At 44.1% G+C, this 20,933-nt stretch overlaps 1 protein-coding gene across 5 annotated transcripts in view; it reads right to left on the reverse strand.

The window, feature by feature from the left end:
- LOC147019630 (sodium/potassium/calcium exchanger 3-like) overlaps positions 1 to 20,933 on the reverse strand; it is a 262,889-nt gene that overhangs the window by 39,815 nt on the left and 202,141 nt on the right. For all 5 annotated transcript variants that reach the window (XR_015061467.1, XM_085894183.1, XM_085894182.1 and 2 more), the window contains exons 7-9: positions 16,834 to 16,908; positions 13,293 to 13,318; positions 1,032 to 1,085 (exon numbers count right to left, since the gene is read on the reverse strand). Coding sequence is in view for 4 of the 5 variants with exons in the window: in XM_085894183.1 (XP_085750309.1) it covers positions 1,032 to 1,085; positions 13,293 to 13,318; positions 16,834 to 16,908 (155 nt within the window). In the remaining variant the exon portion in view is untranslated. The remainder of the gene's footprint in view (positions 1 to 1,031; positions 1,086 to 13,292; positions 13,319 to 16,833; positions 16,909 to 20,933) is intronic.

A 20,933-nucleotide genomic window follows, 5' to 3' on the forward strand; every position in this document is an offset into this window, starting at 1 on the left:
CATGGCCGAGCAGCCGCACACAAGCCTATGATCACCATGCACAATGCCAAGTGTCAGCTGGAGTGGTGTAAATCTCACCGCCATTGGACTCTGGAGCAGTGGAAATGCGTTCTCTGGAGTGATGAATCACGCTTCACCATCTGGCAGTCCGACAGACGAATCTGGGTTTGGTAGATGCCAGGAGAACGCTCACTGCCTGAATGCATAGTGCAAACTGTAATGTTTGGTGGAGAAGGAATAATGGTCTGGGGCTGTTTGTCATGCTTCCTGCTCGGCCCCTTAGTTCCATTGAAGGGAAATCTTAACACTACAGTATACAATGATATTCTAGATGATTCTGTGCTTCCAATTTTGTGGCAACATTTTGGGGAAGGTCCTTTCCTGTTTCAGCATGACAATGCCCCCGTGCACAAAGTGAGGTCCATTCAGAAATGGTTTGTTGAGATCGGTGTGGAAGACCTTAACCAGCCTGCAAAGAGCTCTGACCTCAACCCCATCGGACACCTTTGGGATGAGTTGGAACGCCGACTGCGAGCCAGACCTAATCACCCAACATCAGTACCTGACCTCACTAATGCTCTTGTGGCTGAATGGAAGCAAATCCCCGCAGCAATGTTCCAACATCTCGTGGAAAGCCTTCCCAGAAGAGTGGAGACTGTTATAGCAGCAAAGGGGGAGCAACTCCATATTAATGCCCATAATTTTGGAATGAGATGTTGGATGAGCAGGTGTCCACATACTTTTGGCCGTGTCATGTAAATACATCCGATGGTGTTTTTGAGTCATTAATTAATACAGGCATTAATTATTGGCAAGATGGCATGCACGGCATGATGGCGTGCATTAATGGAATGATGGCATGCATTAATTAATTGGCATGATGGCACGGTGGCGTGCATTAATGCCATGCATGGCAGATGGCATGCACGGCACGATGGCATATACAGCATGATGGCATGATGGCATGCATTAATTAATATTGCTCAAAATACAGCATGTGTGAATTTAATGTTCAAATGGCAAACACTTACTTCATCACCATGATATACACGCTGTACAGAGTCACCAAGGTCATGGCTTCCCACCTGTAGACACAATGATTATGAGAGAGAGGACAACAGTATCAATTCATTCTTGCTATTTTTACAGATCCATAGCCATTTTAACCCCAGGTGTGATTATCAAACATTACAAGAAAAACAAGACAAGAAAAAGAGCAATCCGAGATTGCAGACCGTCGCCCGGACTTATTTTGTGTGGTGTGTTGTGTGGTGTTTGTGTAGTTTTGTGTGGCATATTTTGTGTGGCGTTTGTGTACTGGTGTGTTACGTAATTAATAAGAGACATAATTAGAACTGCCACTTTATAAATGCTGGCAGTGATGACTGGTTCAACCATTTCAGAGAAGAAGATTTTTGAAGGTGTTTTTAAAAAAACAATATGGCTGCTGAATCATGTGACTGATGAAATTGAAGGTTTTTGGTGGTTTGAAGATTTTTTGGTGAATTTGAAGGTTTTTTTGAAAAAAAAACAACATGGCTGCCAAATCACGTGACAATAACGTCATCAAAAAGTTTTTGTGGACCATCTTATCCCGAGATGATCCTCAAATATTTTCACACTGATCGGATGTAGCGTTCTACATTTGCATTCATGAGGTCATAACGAAGGCACCTATGACATCATAAAAAATCGCACTCATTCCACATGAGGAGCACTTGCTATGTGACAAGTTTCAATGTTTTCCTTTGTGCGGTTTCAGAGACACAGAAGTCCAAAGTTTTTCCGTTTTTCCAACATGGCTGCCACACCACGTGATCTATGAAGTCATAATTATCATTAAAACATTCCACATGTGTAGTCGCACCAATGGTGAAAATTTTGTCTCAATCCAACAAGTGGTTGCGGAGAAAAACATGAAACTTCTGTGCGACAAACAAACAAACAAATGGACCCAAATACAATACCTTCTCCTTCGGTGAGGGTAAAAAGCAAGTAAATACCATATTCCAGCACACTCTTCCAAACATTTCAGTCTCTCACAGACATGTATTTAGGCCCAAGTATGTCTGCAAAATTTAGTCAATAGAATGTTGTCACAAAGCCGAGTCTCCGTGCTCACCGCAGAGAGGTTGGTGGCCTCAAAGCTTTTTACCGGCTCGATTCTGGACTTGTTCCTTCGGCCTTCTCAAGTATTCGCTCAGCCCCTGCCAGAAAAGCTCAGCCCCTGCCAGAAAAGCTCAGCCCCTGCCAGAAAAGCTCAGCCCCTGCCAGAAAAGCTCAGCCCCTGCCAGTCACACATGTTTTGCCAGAAAACCTCTCCTTAGTACCTTCCACAACTGTAAACTCAACACTCACCTCCATTCTTTCGTAACCATCTTTTCTCGCCTGTGGAACTGTCTTCCTGAATCTGGTATTTCAAGCTCTTCCCTACAGGAATTCAGGTCATGGTCTCCCCAGTTTCCGTGTCTGAACTTTACCATACCTGCAAATACCCTGTTCCCATCCTTTTCTTCCAATTCCTCTCCTTGTGCTGCAGTGCATCTGTTTGTCATCATCCCACTGATTTCCCTTTGCCCCCATTTTGTATGTTTATCCATTTCCCCTGCTGTTCTGCTCTACTATGAACCTTGATACCTAATATGAAAACAGGTTTATGGAGGGGAGAGGGGTTAATTATGCAAACCTCCGGTTCATGGGTTGCTCCACGTGTCGGTCCAATCTGAAGCCTGCTCCTTCCACCTCAATCAAAGCTAAGTTTTTCCGAATCAAATCCATTGTGTTTTCCTGTTATGTTTTTCTCCCTGTGTTGCAGTTTGTGTTTTCGTTAAAATTTACGTGTTTTTTTCTTTTATTTTTTGTATACCTTGTCGAGGCTCGTGTGAAAGCTAACACACAACGCACAGCAAGGGGCATGAGACAAGAGGGGCGGGAGTGGGAAGGACAAAACAGTGGGGAACAGAGACATTAGGAAATCTGTGGAAGGGAGAGGGATGGGGCGGGGAACATGGGGAATACAAGATGAATCACGCTTCACCATCTGGCAGTCCGACGGACGAATCTGGGTTTGGTAGGTGCCAGGAGAACGCTCACTGCCCGAATGCATAGTGCAAACTGTAATATTTGGAAACTTTGAGGAATAACAGGGACTTTGAGGAAGGAAAGCAGGGAATTTGAAGGAGGTGGGTTTGGGATGGATTAACGGGGATAGAAAAGATCGAGGATTTGGATGGGGGACGATAAGAGGTGCTGGTGAACAGCTATTTTGAAGGCCTGAAGGGAAGAATGGGATTGAACAGTGAGGGAGTTTATTCCAAAGGCGGGGAAAAAGAGGAATGAAAGAGTGAGGTGGGCATTGTCGTCGTGGGTATGATAATGGTTTTCATGGGTGTGTTCCACGAGGGACATTTGTGCAGTCCTGCGACTGTTGAAAATCAACGAGATGTGGACAAATGTTTGGTTGCCAGAAAACGTATTTTAAAAAAAAACAGACAAAATTTAAAACCAAAGGGAAAAATGTAAGAAGGATGCGTTTATAATGATGGAAGGCTAAATCATGTCTGGAACTAGTAAGGCCCATATGGTATCCAGCCTAGTTTTAAACACAGTAAGTGATGGTACAAGACCCACATCGGAGGGGAGGGGGGGATCGGTGGGGGTGGGGGGGGGAATTCCACAAGTTCACAATTTGATGGGACAAAGGCCAAGGAGTACAAGTTCCTTCACGCTCGTTGCTTGAAGATCTTCAAGGGGTGTCCCCATCAGGCGTTGTCTTGATGAAATATGAAAAGGAACGCAGTCAGCCACTCCTTGACATTTTCTGTGATTCCATAGCTGGTAAGTTTCTTGTGGAGAAGGCAGTAGTTGACTGAGTCGAAGACTTTGCTGATGTCTACATAGCAAAGGTCTTGGTGGCGATGTGAAGACCTAATGGTGTCGATGCATGACAGGACACCTGACACCATGGTAGGAGTGACTTGTAAATCCAGCATCGGCTGCCCTCCTTATCGTGACTCGAATAGCGGGTCTGTGAAGTGAAGATCGTGCTGATGCACATTTTCGAACAACATTCGGAAAGCGTTGGTGAATTTGATGCGTGTCGCTGTAATGCCGGATTCCACACAAACAAAACAGGGATCGTGCTGAAGGGAGATGTTTGATCAGACATGTATAAATAATTTATTATTTTTATTGTCCTTGACATTTACGAGTCGTCCCTCATGCAGTGCTTTGCACTCTGGTCAAGGTTTAGTATGGTTTCATGCATGCTTGTGACTCTCCCAGCTGGGCTCAGTGGACAATTGCATGTCGGCATTACAGCGACGGTTCCTACATCTGACAGCTCTTCAGAACCTGAGTGGCCTCAAGACTGGGTTTACATATTGAAGGAGGACATGGATGGCTTCCAGCTGCAGAATGTTGGTCTTGAGAACGTTCCACAATGCAGAGACTGAAATATTACTACTGAGAGGAACACCACAGTTGAGCTTTCTTGTTGCTTCAAGGATTGCTGGTTTGTCCACTTTGGTGTATCACTGCTTGAAACTTGGTGGTGGCGAGCAGAATGATGAAATGGCCATTGCGAAATGGATACAAGGATGATCACTAATGACCAAGGGTGAGAGTGATCTGATGCCAGAAATGTTTGACGGATCTTTTGATAAAATAAGGGAGAGAGTTGACAACTCCACATCTGCGCAGAATCTCATCAGAAAGAAAACATGTTGGAAAAGGAAAAGGTTCTCACTAAAGAAGAGCAGATGAGAGTCCAATTAGTTCAGGGGAGAATACATGAACCAGCTAACAAATTAATGTGAGGGGCATTTAAAGTCCCTTAGAAGGAGGTGGCGGCCAGGGGTTTCGATGACAGTGTTTAGGTGTATTATTAGCATATTATCAGAGTTTGGGGAACTTTGGGGGTAGGGATCAGTGGTATATGCAGTACGAGTACTGTAATGTGAAGAGGGTCACAAACTTTATCTCAGAATGTTAAATTTGGGAGTCTTGAGAAGATTCCATTTGTTTAAGATTGTGTTCACAAACATCAGTTTGCAGATGTTCTCTGTGCACAACAATCAAATCCCCTACACGTTCTTTCAGTGTCAAACCCTCTATGTCAGCACCCTCTCCCACATCTCCTACAAGCTTATGTCCTTCCAACTCCACACTTTCTACTTGTCCCCCTCTTCAGCATCCCTCCGCTTCATGTTCCCTCTTCCGACATCCCCTCTGACCTCATCCTTTCCAAGCTTCCCCCACAACCCACCCTCTCCAAGCTTCCACCTCACCCTCCCCTCTCCACGCTCCTCCCCTCCAACCCAGTCCCTCAAAGTTTCCCCCATCCCAGCCCCGTAAAACTTCCGCCTAAAATCTTCCCCCTCGTCCTGTCCGGTCTCTGCTTCCCCCTCATTCCACCCCTCCTCCCCTCATCCTGCAACCTCTAAGCCTTTCCCACCCATCTCAGCTTCCCTCTCATCCCGCCCACTCTCAGCTTCCCCATTTTCCCGCCTCTATCAGCTGCCTCCTCATCTTCCCAATCTCCCCCTGTCCTGCATCCTCCCAATGCCTTCTCCTCTGGCTCTCATTGTGTGGACCTCAAATATCTGAAACCTCCAATCCAACCTTTTGCTTCACAGAATCCTTCCTCCACCAAAGGACGTCCCTGACTCCTGAGTGTCTCTCCCTGGCTATTGTCTCCTCCGATTTGATAGGCCTGAACCCCACCATGTGGGTGGAGTTGCACTTTTCATTGACCACTCAATTTCTCACTGTCCGTGTACTGATCGTCCACATCCCAACCCACAGGAGTACCTTTGGATGCAACTTCCACTCTGCCCCACCTCTTGTTTGTCTGTGTGTTGTACCATCCTCCAAACAGTGATGACTCCATCTACATCTACATATTTCTCTCTCTCGCCCCTTGCTGGCCGTTGGTGCGTTGGGTGCGGTGTCATGGTGGCTGTGTGGTTTCGTTGAGCTGCGAACTGCTCTGCTTGTTGACTCTTCTATCCCTTTTCATGTTGTTTTCACCTTTTTTCTTTCCTTTTTTGGTTAGCTGCACATCGTTACTTTCTGTGCCCCCATAAATCCCCTTTCATCAGACCCAACACTACACCCCTCACTCTCCCCTTTCATCTCCTTCCCTCCCTCTCATCACCTGTCGTCCCCGTCCCAACCCGCCCCGCCTTCGTTTTTGTTATTGATTCTTTGATTTATTTTATTTTCCTTCTCCCCTTTCGTTTTCGTTTTTCCTGAGACAGAGAAAGCCCACAGCTTATGGAGGGACGTGAGTTTTCTATCGAAATTCTAACAGGTAGCCATGGTTTCTCGTCCCTTTTTTTTCATCAGGAGATGTTTTTCCGCGTTAGTTTCTCGTGCTGATATTTGCTCAGTGATGCTTTTGCCTTTCCCCCTGCTTTACAGAAAGCTGTAGCACCCCCCATCCTTTCCCCAGCCTCAATTAGACTTAGTCCGGAAATTTTTGGATCATGGAAACGTCGACACGTTCCCGGCTTTGCCACCTTTGAGGCCTTCATGCAGAAACATGGGCCTCAAAGTGTGTGTTCCTCCTGACGAGGTCAGTGTGGAAGATATTGTTTCTGCGATTGGAAATATTGTTGGATTTTTTTGAAATACGCGCGTCTCCACGAATGAACAAACGAATAGTCATGTCGGACGAACAATTGGTACATGAAATTGTCTCTACCGGTTTATCTACGGATAATGGCCATTTCATCTTGGCCGCCCCACTCACAACCTCTGCTGTAAAGTTGCACTCACTAATGCTCCATCATTTATAAAGAATGAAGCACTTCTAACTGAGCCATCTCCATTTTCTCAGATTACAATGTTACCTCTGGGGTGTCAGAACGAACAGGCTAACCATGTGTTGTCTTTCCGACGACAGGGGTACATTGTGCTTCCTGCATCTAACGTGGAAAAAGTACTTAATGTAGTGATTAGATTCCATGTGGATGGACACAATTATCAAGTGTATGCATCGACAGAAACGTTGAAATGCTTTGTCTATGGCGAGTTTGGTCACTTAAAATGATTTGGTCCTCAAACCACATCCACTTCAGCGGAGAAGACCACCGCTCCGGCTAATACGGTTCCACCCATTATCGTCAATGACCCTGCTACAGTTACTGTCTCGGATAATGAAACATCAATCACAAGCATCGCAGATGACAGTTCCTCAAGGGTTTGGGATGGGTTTACGGTTGTTTCCTCATTGAGAAAGAGGAAAACAGCTCAGGAGGGACCCCCCCCTCCCCGACCCCCTTCCTCTCAAGTGAAAATTAGCCCCCCTGCCGGTAGATAAAGGTGAATGTGACTTGCTTCTGGAGATAATTAAAGAAAGTACAGTCAAGATTCCTTCTCGGGGTAATAAGAATGAGCCATGTAAGGACCCTACTGTAAAAGAGCCAAAAACTGCCCCCATACTCACCCAACAGTGCCCTGATTTAACCACCAATGACTTCAATTGTGGAAATTCCTGTACTAACTACTCTTGAAGACATGCCTGAGGGTAGTGACAGGGTTGAAGGAGAACCTGATGTTGACAAACCTGTCATAGACTCTGATCCTGCTGCCCCTCTTCCTTCCACATTACGTGAGGTTATATCAGAGCCTCCACCCACCTCCCACTCCTCCCTACCTCGTCTAAAATAGAGCAGGCACACCATGGAACGTGAGCGCAGCTTGTGAACCAGAAATTGAAAGTGTTCCAGATCGTCCTTCTGACATGTCAGAGGAGGAATCATTTGACATTGAGGAATTCCCCACAAATAATGTTTCTCACGTCTTGCTATCGCAAATCCTCAAATTTCTGAACCAGACTCTCAGGAAGAGACATATTGATATTAACGATCATTTTTAGCTCACCTGGAACGTAGTTGCGGGGAGCTTATAGGATAGCGCATCATCCGTCCGTCCGTCTGTCCATCCATCCACAAATACTTGCAACTTCTTCTCTGAAACTACACATACGATTTTGATGAAACTTTACCACAACCTTCAGTACCGAGTTTGCTGTCCAACATCAACATTGAACTTTCAAATTTGTCTCCTTCCTCAAAAACCTCGTGGTGCCTGAGTAAGACTGTCTCTGCTATTTGCTCCAATTCCATTCCTTCCCACACTTCAAATGAAGTTTACCGCTCTGCATAAAAAAGGTGCAAAAACAGGTTGCTGCAATGACAGGCCAATCTGTCTTCTCCCAATCATCAGCAAGGTTATTGAATCCATCATCGTTTCAGACATGAAATCCTTCCAACTCTCCAATGGCTTGATTTCCGATAATCAATTTGGATTCAGAACTGGTCACTCTACCCTGGACATGCTGCTTCTGCTTTTCCAACAATGGATGGAGGTCCTCAATGCCAGACATGAAATCAGAGCCATATAATATCCATCGACATATCGTGTGCTTTCGATACGGTCTGGCACCCTGCCCTGCTCACCAAACTCTCTTCCGATGGTATCCAAGGCCATCTCCACTCATGGCTTGCAGACTTCCTCTCCTGTCGCAGCCAACATATGGCTCTTAATGAAGTTTTCTCATCCCCTCTTTCTGTCCAGTCTGGAGTTCCTCAAGGCAGTGTTCTGGGTCCTGTTCTTTTTATGGTTTTCATCAATGATCTCTCTGACTCTGGAAAATTGTCTTTATCTCTTTGCTGATGACTCCACCCTCTGCCGTACCATCTGTTATCCCTCAGATCGGCAGGCAGCAGCCTCTTTACTCTCTGCAGATCTGGCTAAAATCACAAACTGGTCAAACACTTAGAATATGTCTTTCGATCCTGACAAAGCTCTCATTATCACTCTCTCTATCCGAAAGGACCGTCTGGCAATCCTCTTCCTCCCATCCCCCACCCCCAATCTACTTCCATAACAATCCTCTTGAGAAAGTCCAGTTCGTCAAACCCCTGGGTCGCACCATCAGCCATGACCTTTCTTGGGCAAACCACATTTCAAAGATGGCCTCCAAAGTCAGTTACCGATTGGGCATCCTCCATCGTACAATGTCCATCCTTGGCATGCCTGAATGCCTATCCAATTATAAGGCCTTCATCCATAGCTTGATGGAGTACAGCTCTCCCCTCTGGGATGGCTCCCCTGCCTCACATCTGCATGCTCAGCTTGACGCCGTGGAAACCAAGGCCTTCAAGATTATTGGAAGCTCCTGTGTTGAAGCTGAGTCGATGGGTTTATCACTTTCCCATCCAAGACAGGACCATGGTTTCTCTGTCTTATTCCACATCCTTTCTGTTCTTGCACTCTCTGCCATTTCCGTGCTTCTCCCCACATCCCCCCCACGCCCCCCCCCGAGATTTCAGCAGGGTGCACATGGTCCACCATAGACTGTCAACCCACTTCTGGTGAAACACAAAAAACAAAATCACTGCTCACCTCCATTCATATTTTCCTCTTTCTTAATGCCTGTGGAATCAACTTCGACATCATCTTCAAGCTCATTCTTCCCTCCAAGTCTGCAAGACAGCTGTTCACCACCATCTCAGACCCCCCATTCAAAACCATTACCTTTTCTAGCCCCATTAACCCTACCACCCCCAAGCTCACCTCCTTCCAAATTTCTAGTTTTTCATTCCAGAGAGTTTGCTTCTGAATCTAGATTGACCACTACATGCATTTTACCCCATCCCTCTTTATTCCCCACTTCCTTTCTTTCTCCAGGTCTCCCTCCATTTTATCCTTAAACCTTACTATTGTGTGCTTCCCCATCTCCTTCTACTATCCTTTTTGTTGCACCCTGATCCCTTCTATGTTCTTGCTCCTCCATCACTGAGTTTGGCTGTGTGTCTCTTTAAAACTATGTGGAAGCATGTAGTAGCGATAATTCTTAATCACGAAAGAAATCAAAAACTCTCCACATTATATCATATCACATCATCACCACTGTCCATCCATGCTACACATTTCGCTCAACAAAGTTTTTGAATTGAAGCAGGTCAGGAAAGGTATGGGAGCATGCACCAGAGCAGCGCGTCGCTGTGTCCACTTTCCATCGGTACTCCAGGGGCCTCCGTCTGGCCATCCCCCAGGCAGATGCCTGGCCCATTCCCATCTCCTTGAGATGCTGATCGGTTAAACCTGCTGCAACCACGAGGCATGTGGTTGGCCCATTGGCCTCCTCCACTCACTCGGTTGCCTTGTTGAGTGAATCTGGTGAGCAGAACCAGCGTCAGAAAAATGAGCCACATGTCCATACATCCGCAGCTGATGCTCACAGACAATGCAGGGAACAAATCTCATTTGAGTCTCAGCAACTGCTCGTTGGACACAAAGTTCAACCAGCTATTGCCAAGGATTCTCCGAACAGACCGGTTATCAAAGGAAATAAATCTCCGTTTCAGATCCCTGATCAGAGTCCAAGTCTCACATCCGTAGAGCAACACTGGAAGCACCAAGGACCTGAAGACTCGGACTTTCGTCCTCCCACACAGGTACCAACAGCATCACACCCCATAATCCAGTGAATCCGTAAGGCCCCATCAGCCCGACCCCGACATCTATTGACCTCTGGCTGATAGCTCGCAGAGACATGAATATCACTGCCAAGGAAAGTGAATCTCTCCGTGACCTCAACATCCTCACCACAAACAGGTGCAGACAAGGTAGCAGCATCCAAGATGTCATTGAAAGGGATCTTAGTTTTGATCCAGGAAACTCATAATCCCAGCAGCACCAACTCCTCATTCAGTACCTCGAGGGCCCGCAAAAGGATATCTAAAGTCTCCGCAAAGATGACTGCATCATCTCCGAAATCAAGGTCAAAGATCTTGACATTCCCAAACGTTGCATCGCAGCTTGATCTCTCCGACATCCTCCACAGAATCCAGTCCATACAAGTGCTGAAAAGTGTGGGGGCCAGAGCGCACCCCTGATGAACTCCATTAACAACTGGAAATAAGTCGGAGATGATATCAGCACATCTCACAGCACTCAGTACAAGAGTATAGTTCAGACATCAGATTGATCAGTTTTGGTGGCACCCCACAAAGACCAAGAATCCTCCAGAGGGCATCCCAATTCACTGAATTAAACGCTTTGCAGAGATCAACATATGTTGTAAGCGTCCCCTGCCGAATCTCTCATCTGTGTTCGGTGAGGACCCACAGAGCAAGGATATGGTCAATCGTTGACCTCTTTGGTGTAAAGCCTGATTGCTCTGGACGCTGTGCTGAACCCTGTCAAGAATTATCTGAGCAAACACCTTGCTTGGCACTGAGAGCAGCATCACCCCTCAGTAGTTGTTGCAGTCTTGACGATTACCTTTCCCTTTCCAAAGAGGGACAACAAGGCCCCTCTTCCAGTTGGTTGGGATGATGCCTGTGTTCCAGGCAGAGCACAGAACTGCATGCAACGACACGAGTACAGCATTTCCAGGAGCATTGAGAAGTTCAGCGTGGATGCCACAGATCCCTGGAGCTTTACCCCATTTCAACTGGTTCATCGCAGTCTGTGTTTCCACAAAGGTCGATCACAGTTGATTGGAGGGTTGGCAATAGCGATAGTAATACCCCTGACATCCAACTTGACAGCTGGTGGGTCAGCCTGGTACAGCCGCTCAAAGTAACTGGCTCAGTTGTCCAGTTTGACAGCTCCTCTGTCAAGAGCCCACCACCCTCCGCTCTAACTGCAGTACACCGAGGGACGGGCTTGGAGGAACGCAATGCGCGAATTCCCCTGTAAGCAGGATGAGAATCATTTGACCATCGGTGATGCTGTACCCCCTCACAGATTCCTCGCACATAGGCCTCCTTGTCCACCCTAAGCACACGTATTGTTTTATGCCTTAGCTTCCTGAACAGCTCAGCTCTGACATTAAGCCAGGCCCTGCGGCTCTAGTCAATGATATCCACTGTCCCTTGAGACACAAAATTATTTGACACCCTACAGTGAGTTCCAAGACATCCACCGGCAACATCAAGGACAATGATCTTGAAGACTCTCCGCAACTCTTCAGGATTCCCCAAAGCACCCAGACCCCTCCAAATCCCAACTCAGCCTGTTCACAAACTCCTCAGCACCCTCTCATCCTTGAGCTTGCCAACATCCAGCCTAGGCTGGGATAGTACCATTCTCCCAGATTTAAGCTGCAACTTCAGAGTTACTATGACAAGCCTGTGGTCGGTATTGAGGAATTGAGCACTCCAGAAGACCCTGTAGTTCTCTCCTATCATCATGGAATGAGGGTCCCGAAGGCTTTGCCCCAATGCCATCATACGGGGAGCTTCCCTGCGAAGGGCAGCAGCACAGGAGGTACTCCCACGGAGTGGGTTTTCAAATTGCCTTACATTTGTGGGTTTTGCGGAATGATGTGTTTAACGGCGGCTGGAGTGCAAATCCTGCCACCAACCTCCTAAAAAAAAAAAACCCCAACTTTTCCTGACATTCCCACACCTGACCTTGTTTCCTGATATTCCCACACTTGACCTTGTTTCCTGATATTCCCACACCTGACCTTGGAAATCTTGTCCAAAATCTCATAAATAGACTTTATATCCTTGCTAATGTACTCTGCCAAAATAATTTTGATTTCTTCAGCGTTTTCAAATTTGATTGTTTGATTCAACGGTGCTTTGCCTGAATTACAATATCTTTAAACCAAATTCAAGTTGGATGCATATTGACCAAAATTATCGTTCAAAATTAAGTCAAAGTCCATGAAAAGTTGTCAGTCCTGGTGCAAGTTCTGGAGAGAAACATTTTACCTTTGCATTCAGATTTTGCTTCTGTTGAATCTCGTGTATAACCATTTCAACAAGAGCAGGAATTGCTTTGCAATACATGGCCCCTACCAATGTGATTTTTAAAAATAAGTTTAAAAAGGGCATAGATCTGTGAAAAATTGACGAAACTTCCTGAAACTAGAACTTGTTCTGTAACTTATCATAATAAAGCCACGTACCAAGTTTCAGTTGAATATGTTAAAGGGTATGGGGAAAAAAAAATTGAAAAACAATAGGTGGGATGGAGGAAGAGAGTGCAAACCATTCGTCTCCTCCATTGAAACCAGTTGGAGACGAATGACTTGACATAGACAGATATAAATCATCTATCCAAGGGTATGTAGTTGGCAGGATGGCCTACATAATGCCTGCTTTTCCCCTCCAGTCTTTGCAACAAAATTCGTCTCAAGTAACGTGATAATGATTGTTACCAAGAGGATTTGTTGTTCAGCAAATACATGCATGTAAAGTGTGCAAACTCCTGTAAGTTTAGTAGTTTACATTTAAATGTATGCATTGCAATGTGGGACTTACCAGAAAACTTTCTCATCAATAATACACTGTCAAAAGAAAACAGAGAAAGATCCACGCAAATCAGTTTCAGAATCCTCAAGCATTTGAACTATATAATTGCTGAAATGCAGAGCATATCTGATTAGAGGCCATTTACCTATGATGTACACAAAAGGGAGGAAATTTTTGATGCCATAATCCCTCTTCCCCATATGTCCCTTGTATCTTCCTTCCCTCCTTTTTCCTCCTCCCTTCTCCGAACCTCCCCTGCTTTTTCTTCTCCCGTTCCAAAAACAATCATACCCCTAGAGAGCCACAAAGAGCCTTCTGCAGGAAATACATTATGGATGAATATATTTGACCCTTCAGAACCAAACAAAACTTCTTTCAAGTCAGTTTCCTTCCCTTTCATCAAATATTGATAAAGCCATTTTGCCATAATCTATTGAGAAATGGTTATTTGCATTGTATTAATCTGCTTGTCCTTGTAATTCATGTAAAATTATACTGGCTTCCATAGTCTAATAATAATGATAATAAAAATAAAAATGTTTCGCTGTGTCTCCGCTGTGAAAGTCCATTTCAGGATGATAAACCTTAACGGAACTGAGTTTTAAGCCTGGTGTTGGCTTAGTAGTTGGGGTGGTTGGCTTGGGATCCAGGGTCTTGAGTTTGAGCCCCATCAGGAGGAGAGGAGATTGGGACCATACTCTGTGCAGAGCGTTGGTGCTGTCTTAGCAGCCTCCTGGGCTATTGGGCACAATCCTGGACGGGTCGCCACTCCGACACAGGATACCAGCAAGCTGGCACTCATTTTGCCGACCTCGGAAGGATGACAGGCAGAGTCAACCCCACCTGGTATTAATTGAACATCCGAGTGGGATTTGAACTCAGGATCCTCGGATCCCAAGCCCACCACCTTAACCATTAAGCCACCACCAGGCATGTGTGCCCTGAACTGGGTCATTTTGAGCTTTCCATAATTGGGTCTGGCCTGTTGATGGTCCAATGAACTTGAAAAGTTGCACATGTATCGATCATCATGTCATGAATGTGATGGTGAAATTATTTTTTTCATAATGCATTAATTTTATATTTTTAAGTATCTTATTGTTTTTCTATAATTATTCAGTATGTCTTCGGCAACATGCTAAAACACTCAGAAGAGATTACAGGCCAAATAATTTGCACCATCAGTGTCCAAATGCATGTAACCCTTATTCGCATGTGTTTGTTGTCCATAAACATGTGCAAAAATTGCAGGGTTTTTTTTTTTTGGACATGTGACTACTACTTGTCATGTGATACCTGAACGGTAAGTTCAATTTGGACATATGTGGTATCAAAATGTGCACAAGACCCTAGAGAAAAAAGTCCTGAGAAGAGAGTTCGAAATCCCCAGCTATTGTGAAAAAATTGCAAAAATGTCGAAGGATGAATATACATATTATGAATATAAATAACACATACACACACACACACACACACACACACACACACACACACACACACACACACACACACACACACACACACACACACACACACACACACACACATACACACACACACACACACACACGCACACACAAACACACACACACATACACACACACAAACACAGGTCCGGGAATTATCGTAAGAATTACAATTAAACTTGGAGAAAAGAAAACTTGCCTCTTTTTGTATCTCCTTGATAACTTACAGTAACTTGGCCCTCTGTGGTTGTCACGTGCCGTGTGGTATAATACTGCCCCGTATAACCCACACACGACTATAGCCCACAGTTGGAATTTTTTGAACTTTTTTTTTGTAAAACCCATGGGTTATTTGGGTGAAAATACGGTATTTTTGATAACAAAGATGAAATACAGCTTTGCTGATTTATTAATATCAAATGTATGACAAATGATTCAAGTGAATGGTGAGGTGAAAGACACGTAACCTTTTCATAGTTCTGCAGTCATAATAGTTTAAAAGTTAATCATGCAGTGCCTACCCAACAGGATACCATGTTTCTTCCATGAAAGAAAACTTAGTGTGTTCACAATGCCCCTATTTCACTTAAAAAATTTTAAATTTCACTTGTTGCTTTTTATTTCGCCTTGATCACCTTCACGCAGCTGCTGCTCTCTGTCGCACTGAAATGCTTCACTCACATGAAGAAAGAAAACAAAACTGCCACTGCTGAAGGGAATTTGCATACGAGCCATTAATGCAGTGGATTATGGAGGAAACAAAATAGACCCACATTTCGGTGCCTCAAAGAACACCTGCTTCTTTTATCCGGAACCTCCCTGGGTGGATCCGTGGCTTTGCCATGGATGTGGCTGTGAGTTTAAAAGACAGGCTAAAATATCACTCTCAGCAGTAGTAAAGGAAGGTCATACAGTTTAGCATCATTGTTGCTGTATGTTCCAGTCTCTCTAACCGGCTTCCCCTCTTCTCAAAATATTACCTTTTATCCCGACGCATGCATTCGCAGTGAGGCTACAAGTCAGGTATATCACAAGGACATTCAACTGTCCTTCGCTCTATTGGTTTTCCTTCTACAAAATGGAGTTTTATTCATATCACTGTATTATATCGCATTCGTAAAGGGTCTTTGCAAAGCATTACTCGAGCTGTCACACGGCTCCACTGTCCTTTACTTGTGACCTTTAAAATAGACCTGAGTGTGCCACACAGAAGCCATCCGGAATTGGAGGCAAAGTGGTGTGCACATGGTTTAATGTCATGTCGTCTTTATCAGGTCGGAAGGACCGTTTCGGGTTATGTCTACAGTGGGGTGCAAAAGTCTGAATCCAGTGGGAAATTTATTAATTGGGACGTGATAAAATAAATAATTGTAATATGAAACCAAAAGCACTTTCAAGTGATTTATGTGAACTCTTTAGGATATAACAACACTTATTATGACAGGAAATATCAAATCTGTGTTTATATATATATATATATATATATATATATATATATATATATATATATATATATATATATATATATATATATATAATCAGTGTGACCTCTTTTTGCCTCAAGAACTGCCTCAACTCCATTTGGAATCGATTTGTGTCGCATTGGGATTCTCATGTATGTACCACTTATGAATGTTCTGCAGTAGAGGAACCTATGTCAGGTTTGAAACAGCAAAGGGCTTACCTTGTGTAGCTTTTCTTGGTTGCTTTATGCAGATTTCTTTGGCCACAAGAGCATGGGAGGAGATAATATATTTGTAATCCTAGCCACCTGGGATAATTGATTAGGTCAGAGCTGATTGGTTATTCCCTCCAATTACGGGTGAGAGACGTGATTGGGTCTTGTAATATATGTATATATATTCTTAAATGAGACATGTAGGTTTCATGGGTGAGACATGTAATGAGACATGTAATGAGACATGGGTCACCGTGCTTTTTATGATCAGATCGGCAGATTAATTACCTGGACATTTGATTAAAATCTTATTTTGTCAAATTGTCATGTTTGGTTATTCTTTTCCTTATAACCAAACAAAATTGAATTATTGTTGTAATGTAAAAACAAAACATGGAAGTTTTACCAGAATAAGGATGATGACGCTGAGTGTGTAGAAAAAGGAATCACGGAAGAGTGACCACCACGTTAACAAGACCACCTGGAAAAGGAACATGATAGTAAAGCTGAGGTTTCAATAACAAAATAATCTCCTAATTTCTCATGAGGTCTGACAAAAATCTGATGAGAACCTCATCAGATCTTATGAGATCAGATTTTGAAAGCATCATAACACAAACATTACTCTGAACAAACTTACTTTTCTCTCCGTTCCTTCATTGGCTTCAATTCCTTTTCTTAATTATATTTTTCCTAACCTCCCCTCCCTCCACCCCTCATTCTTCCCACATGAGGAATATGTCACAGATAGCCCATTATAATTCTGCTGAGGAAAACATTGATGGGGCACAAGAGGAGCACATAAAAAATCAATTAGTCAGCAATTGACTGTTAAATGTTAATTTAATCTTTTAAATTTTTTAAATATCCATCCAAACTTGACCTTGATAGCGTTTGCTGTTTTGAAGTGGACAAGACCAGTCCATAGATGCAGCTGAAGATTATTTCACTTCTTCGTTTAATTATGACGTGCACTATGTCACATTCCTTGGCAGAAGTGATGGATTCCAATAATTTTTCACCCTTCCAACACAAAAAAATAGGACCACTGGACCTGTAGCTTATCTGGGCCCTGGCGGAATGTTGTAATCCAAAATTTGGTGGCATTCTGATTGGTGAGTCTAGAGAAGAAGATTTAAAAATAATTTTATGCGATCTTTCCCAAAAATTTACTAAGCCGGCCATTTTGATACACTTCCGGTCATGTGATCGGCATGACCTCGGCAATTTGACATCCCTACCCTGGCCTAATGTTGTTACCCAAATGGAGTCGCATTCTGACTGGTGGGTCTTGAGAAGAAGATTTACTAAGACCGCCATTTTGACATACTTAAGTCACGTGACCAGAACGAGCTTTATAATGCCCATTACCAGTAAGAAGCGGAACGTTGGTGCCAAATCTCAGCCGGATCGGCCCAGCAGTTTGGCCGGAGAAGTCGAAATAGGAGACGGATGGGACGGACAGTGCACGATGACTTACTCATTGACTTACTTATCTTACTCATTGAGGACTTTATGGCTGGGAGGATGGCCTAGAGCAGTGTTTCTCAACCTTTTTTGTCCCACGCCACACTTTGATTTTCAAAAAAATCGTATGCCCCACCATGATTGGAGACACTACAGTATATACGACATATGTATTCAAAAGGCAAAGCTATGAAAGCGATTATATATTGATTCATTAATTCTGAATCCTCATGCCCCACCAAAATATTGCCACGCCCCACCTTGAGAAACACTGGCCTAGAGGTATGCACACTCACGTCTAAGCTGTCTAGCCTGGGTTTGAATTGCTATCCAGCTGTAAACTGTGCCGTCCCTCGGATGGACGTTAAACCTGGCGTCACGTCTACCTGCATTCGTTGGTAGATGTTAAAGATCCCATGGTGCCCTTTGCGAAGAGTAGGCAAGCTATCTCCAGCACTATGAACATCAAAATTCCTGCCCTAACCAGCAGAGGGCATTGGATCAGTGACACAGCCATGTCCTCAGCCAATGATGCTGCTTGTGTTACACATGCTGCCACAGTCTTGAGTTACAAATGAAAGGTGAGGATTGAGGACTTCAAAATGGCATCAAATTTGCCATCTTTCCTCCCCCTAAATCTCCGTCATGGAGTGATATACTGTTAAGCATAGACTTGGTGTAAGTTAATGGCACGTGATTAAGATGATCGATCTTTTTTCAGAATGTTGACATTTTCCTCCATCCAGTGAAAGGACTTACTGAACGTGATTCATCAAATAGATGGATAACATTCAGTGTTTTGACCACAAAGTGACACTTGGCTGTATTTGTCAGGTGTAGGTAGGTGCTTGGGCATATTACAAAATTTTTTTTTTTAATCTTCCCAGTGCATTGTTCTTTTGCAAAAGGATATATTTCACCAATGTTCAGATTCTTCTTTTGTCAAAATGTTTCTATCGTCAGAATTGATTAGATTATTGAAATAAAAGTTCAGTGTTGCTTACCACACTTTTCATTAAGTTATTTGGAAACGTGCGTACTAATTTCCAATTATCCAAAATTTACTTTCATTGATTATATGGAAAGGTATTTACTTTCTGGATTTTTCTAACAATAATTCAAATTTGTCCTAGACTTTTGCAAATAAGACACAGGGATGAATATGGATTAATTTTGAGGTCTTTATCTGTTGCAGATCAACTCCCATAAACACGTCTTTTCTGGTTTAACGCATGTGAGGAGGGGCCTAGTTGTTGGTTGTTTGGTGATGGTGGTTCAGACAGACAACGGGTACCACTGACTAATCCTTTCCGAATGAGGGGCAGATTTAGGATGCTGTGAATTTTGATGGAAAGAGTCATATTTTGAGCATTTTCACTCGATGTGTTTATTACCTCCTACTGGATATGGTTTTTTGTTTTCTTAAAATTGGAGGGGTTACTTTCCTTCGGGAATGATGTTGAGATGGCTCAGCAGACAGGGATCTGATGCTGTATCCAATAATGACATTTATGGTTCTCGCAATACTTCACCCGATCCAAATAACGAGTCATTTCGGGGAGATCATCGTGTTGCTCTCTCAAACTCTGATTTTGATTTGGAGCAAAGAAACCTCCCCCCCCCCCCCAAACTCGATGAATTCTCCAAAATACAACAAAATATCCTACAAGCACGAGAACCAGACTCTGTGGTGTGACAGTTAAAGCATCCACTCCAAGTCTGGCAGGTCAGCAGTTCAAACCCTGGCTGAGTCACACCAAAAGACCGTGGTATGTGCTGCTTCCTTGCTGGATGTTCAGCATTTCAAAGGATAAGAGCGCAGACAATCCCCATAGGTTGGCCTCCATGGGAAGGAGGAAGTTCCTCCGAAGGAAATTCCCCACTGTGTGTGGTGAGAAAGGTGACACCATTGTTGTGGCGTTGCTGGGACCCAAAGTGTACTGATAAGTGATGGCATTTCCCCTCGGTGGCTGTGTTTATCGCATCTAACAGTCCTGTGTTATGTCTGATAGTTTGTATGTCCATGTGTGTAAGGTATGTGTGTAGCAACTCCAGTATGAGCCTTAGATCCTGCAATTTAAAAAAAAAACAGGAATAAAATTAGACATGAAAATAGCTTGAAGAGTGGATGGAAGTGAAAACTACTCAATATGAATGAAGCAGAACCAAGGGTCAGAAGACAGCCATACCAGTCCATCCTTACATTGGGACCAAGGGTCAGAAGACAGCCATCCCAGTCCATCCTTACATTGGGACCATACTATGTGCAGAGCATTGGTGCTGCCTTAGCAGTCTCCTTGGCTATTGAGTACAATCCTGGACAGGTCACCACTCCGACACAGGACACCAGCAAGATGGCACTCATTTTTACAACCTCAGAAGGATGACAGGCATCAACTACACCTGGCATTAATTCAACAGCCGAGAGGGATTTGTACTCAGGATCCTGAAATCCCAAGCCCACCACCCTAACCATAAAGCCAACACCAGGCATCATCCCGATACCCCAAATTAAAAAAAAACAACAAATCACTGTTCTCAGTAAGAATAAACAAACTGTTCAACCATATGTGAGAACTGGAATGGCACTCAGTTGAGTGCGTACCTCCACTAGGCTGAACAGTGCACATTTTGTATCCCACTGATAGGCCAGATCTGGTCCATGCAAAGCACAGAACTACATGCAACGACACGAGTACAGCATTTTCACCAGCCTTGAGAAGTTCAGCATGATGCCCACAGATCCCAAGAGCTTTACCCCTTTCAACCAGTTCACCGCAGCCTGTGTTTCTACAAACGAAGGTGGATCACAGTTGATTGGAGGGTCAGCAATAGCGATAGTAACACCCCTGACATCCAACTCAACAGCTCGTGGATCAGCCTGGTACAGCCACTCAAAGTAACTGGCCCAGCAGGCCTTCACTAACAGCTCGGACTCCACTGTAAAGAGGCCACCACCCTCCGCTCTAACTTCAGTCCACCGAGTGACGGGCTTGGAGGAACGCAATGCACAAATTCCACTGTAAGCAGGACGAGAAT

The sequence above is a fragment of the Eptatretus burgeri genome, chromosome 9, assembly GCF_056783735.1.
Source record: "Eptatretus burgeri isolate ZD-2024b chromosome 9, Ebu_testis_v1, whole genome shotgun sequence".
NCBI lineage: Eukaryota > Metazoa > Chordata > Myxini > Myxiniformes > Myxinidae > Eptatretus > Eptatretus burgeri.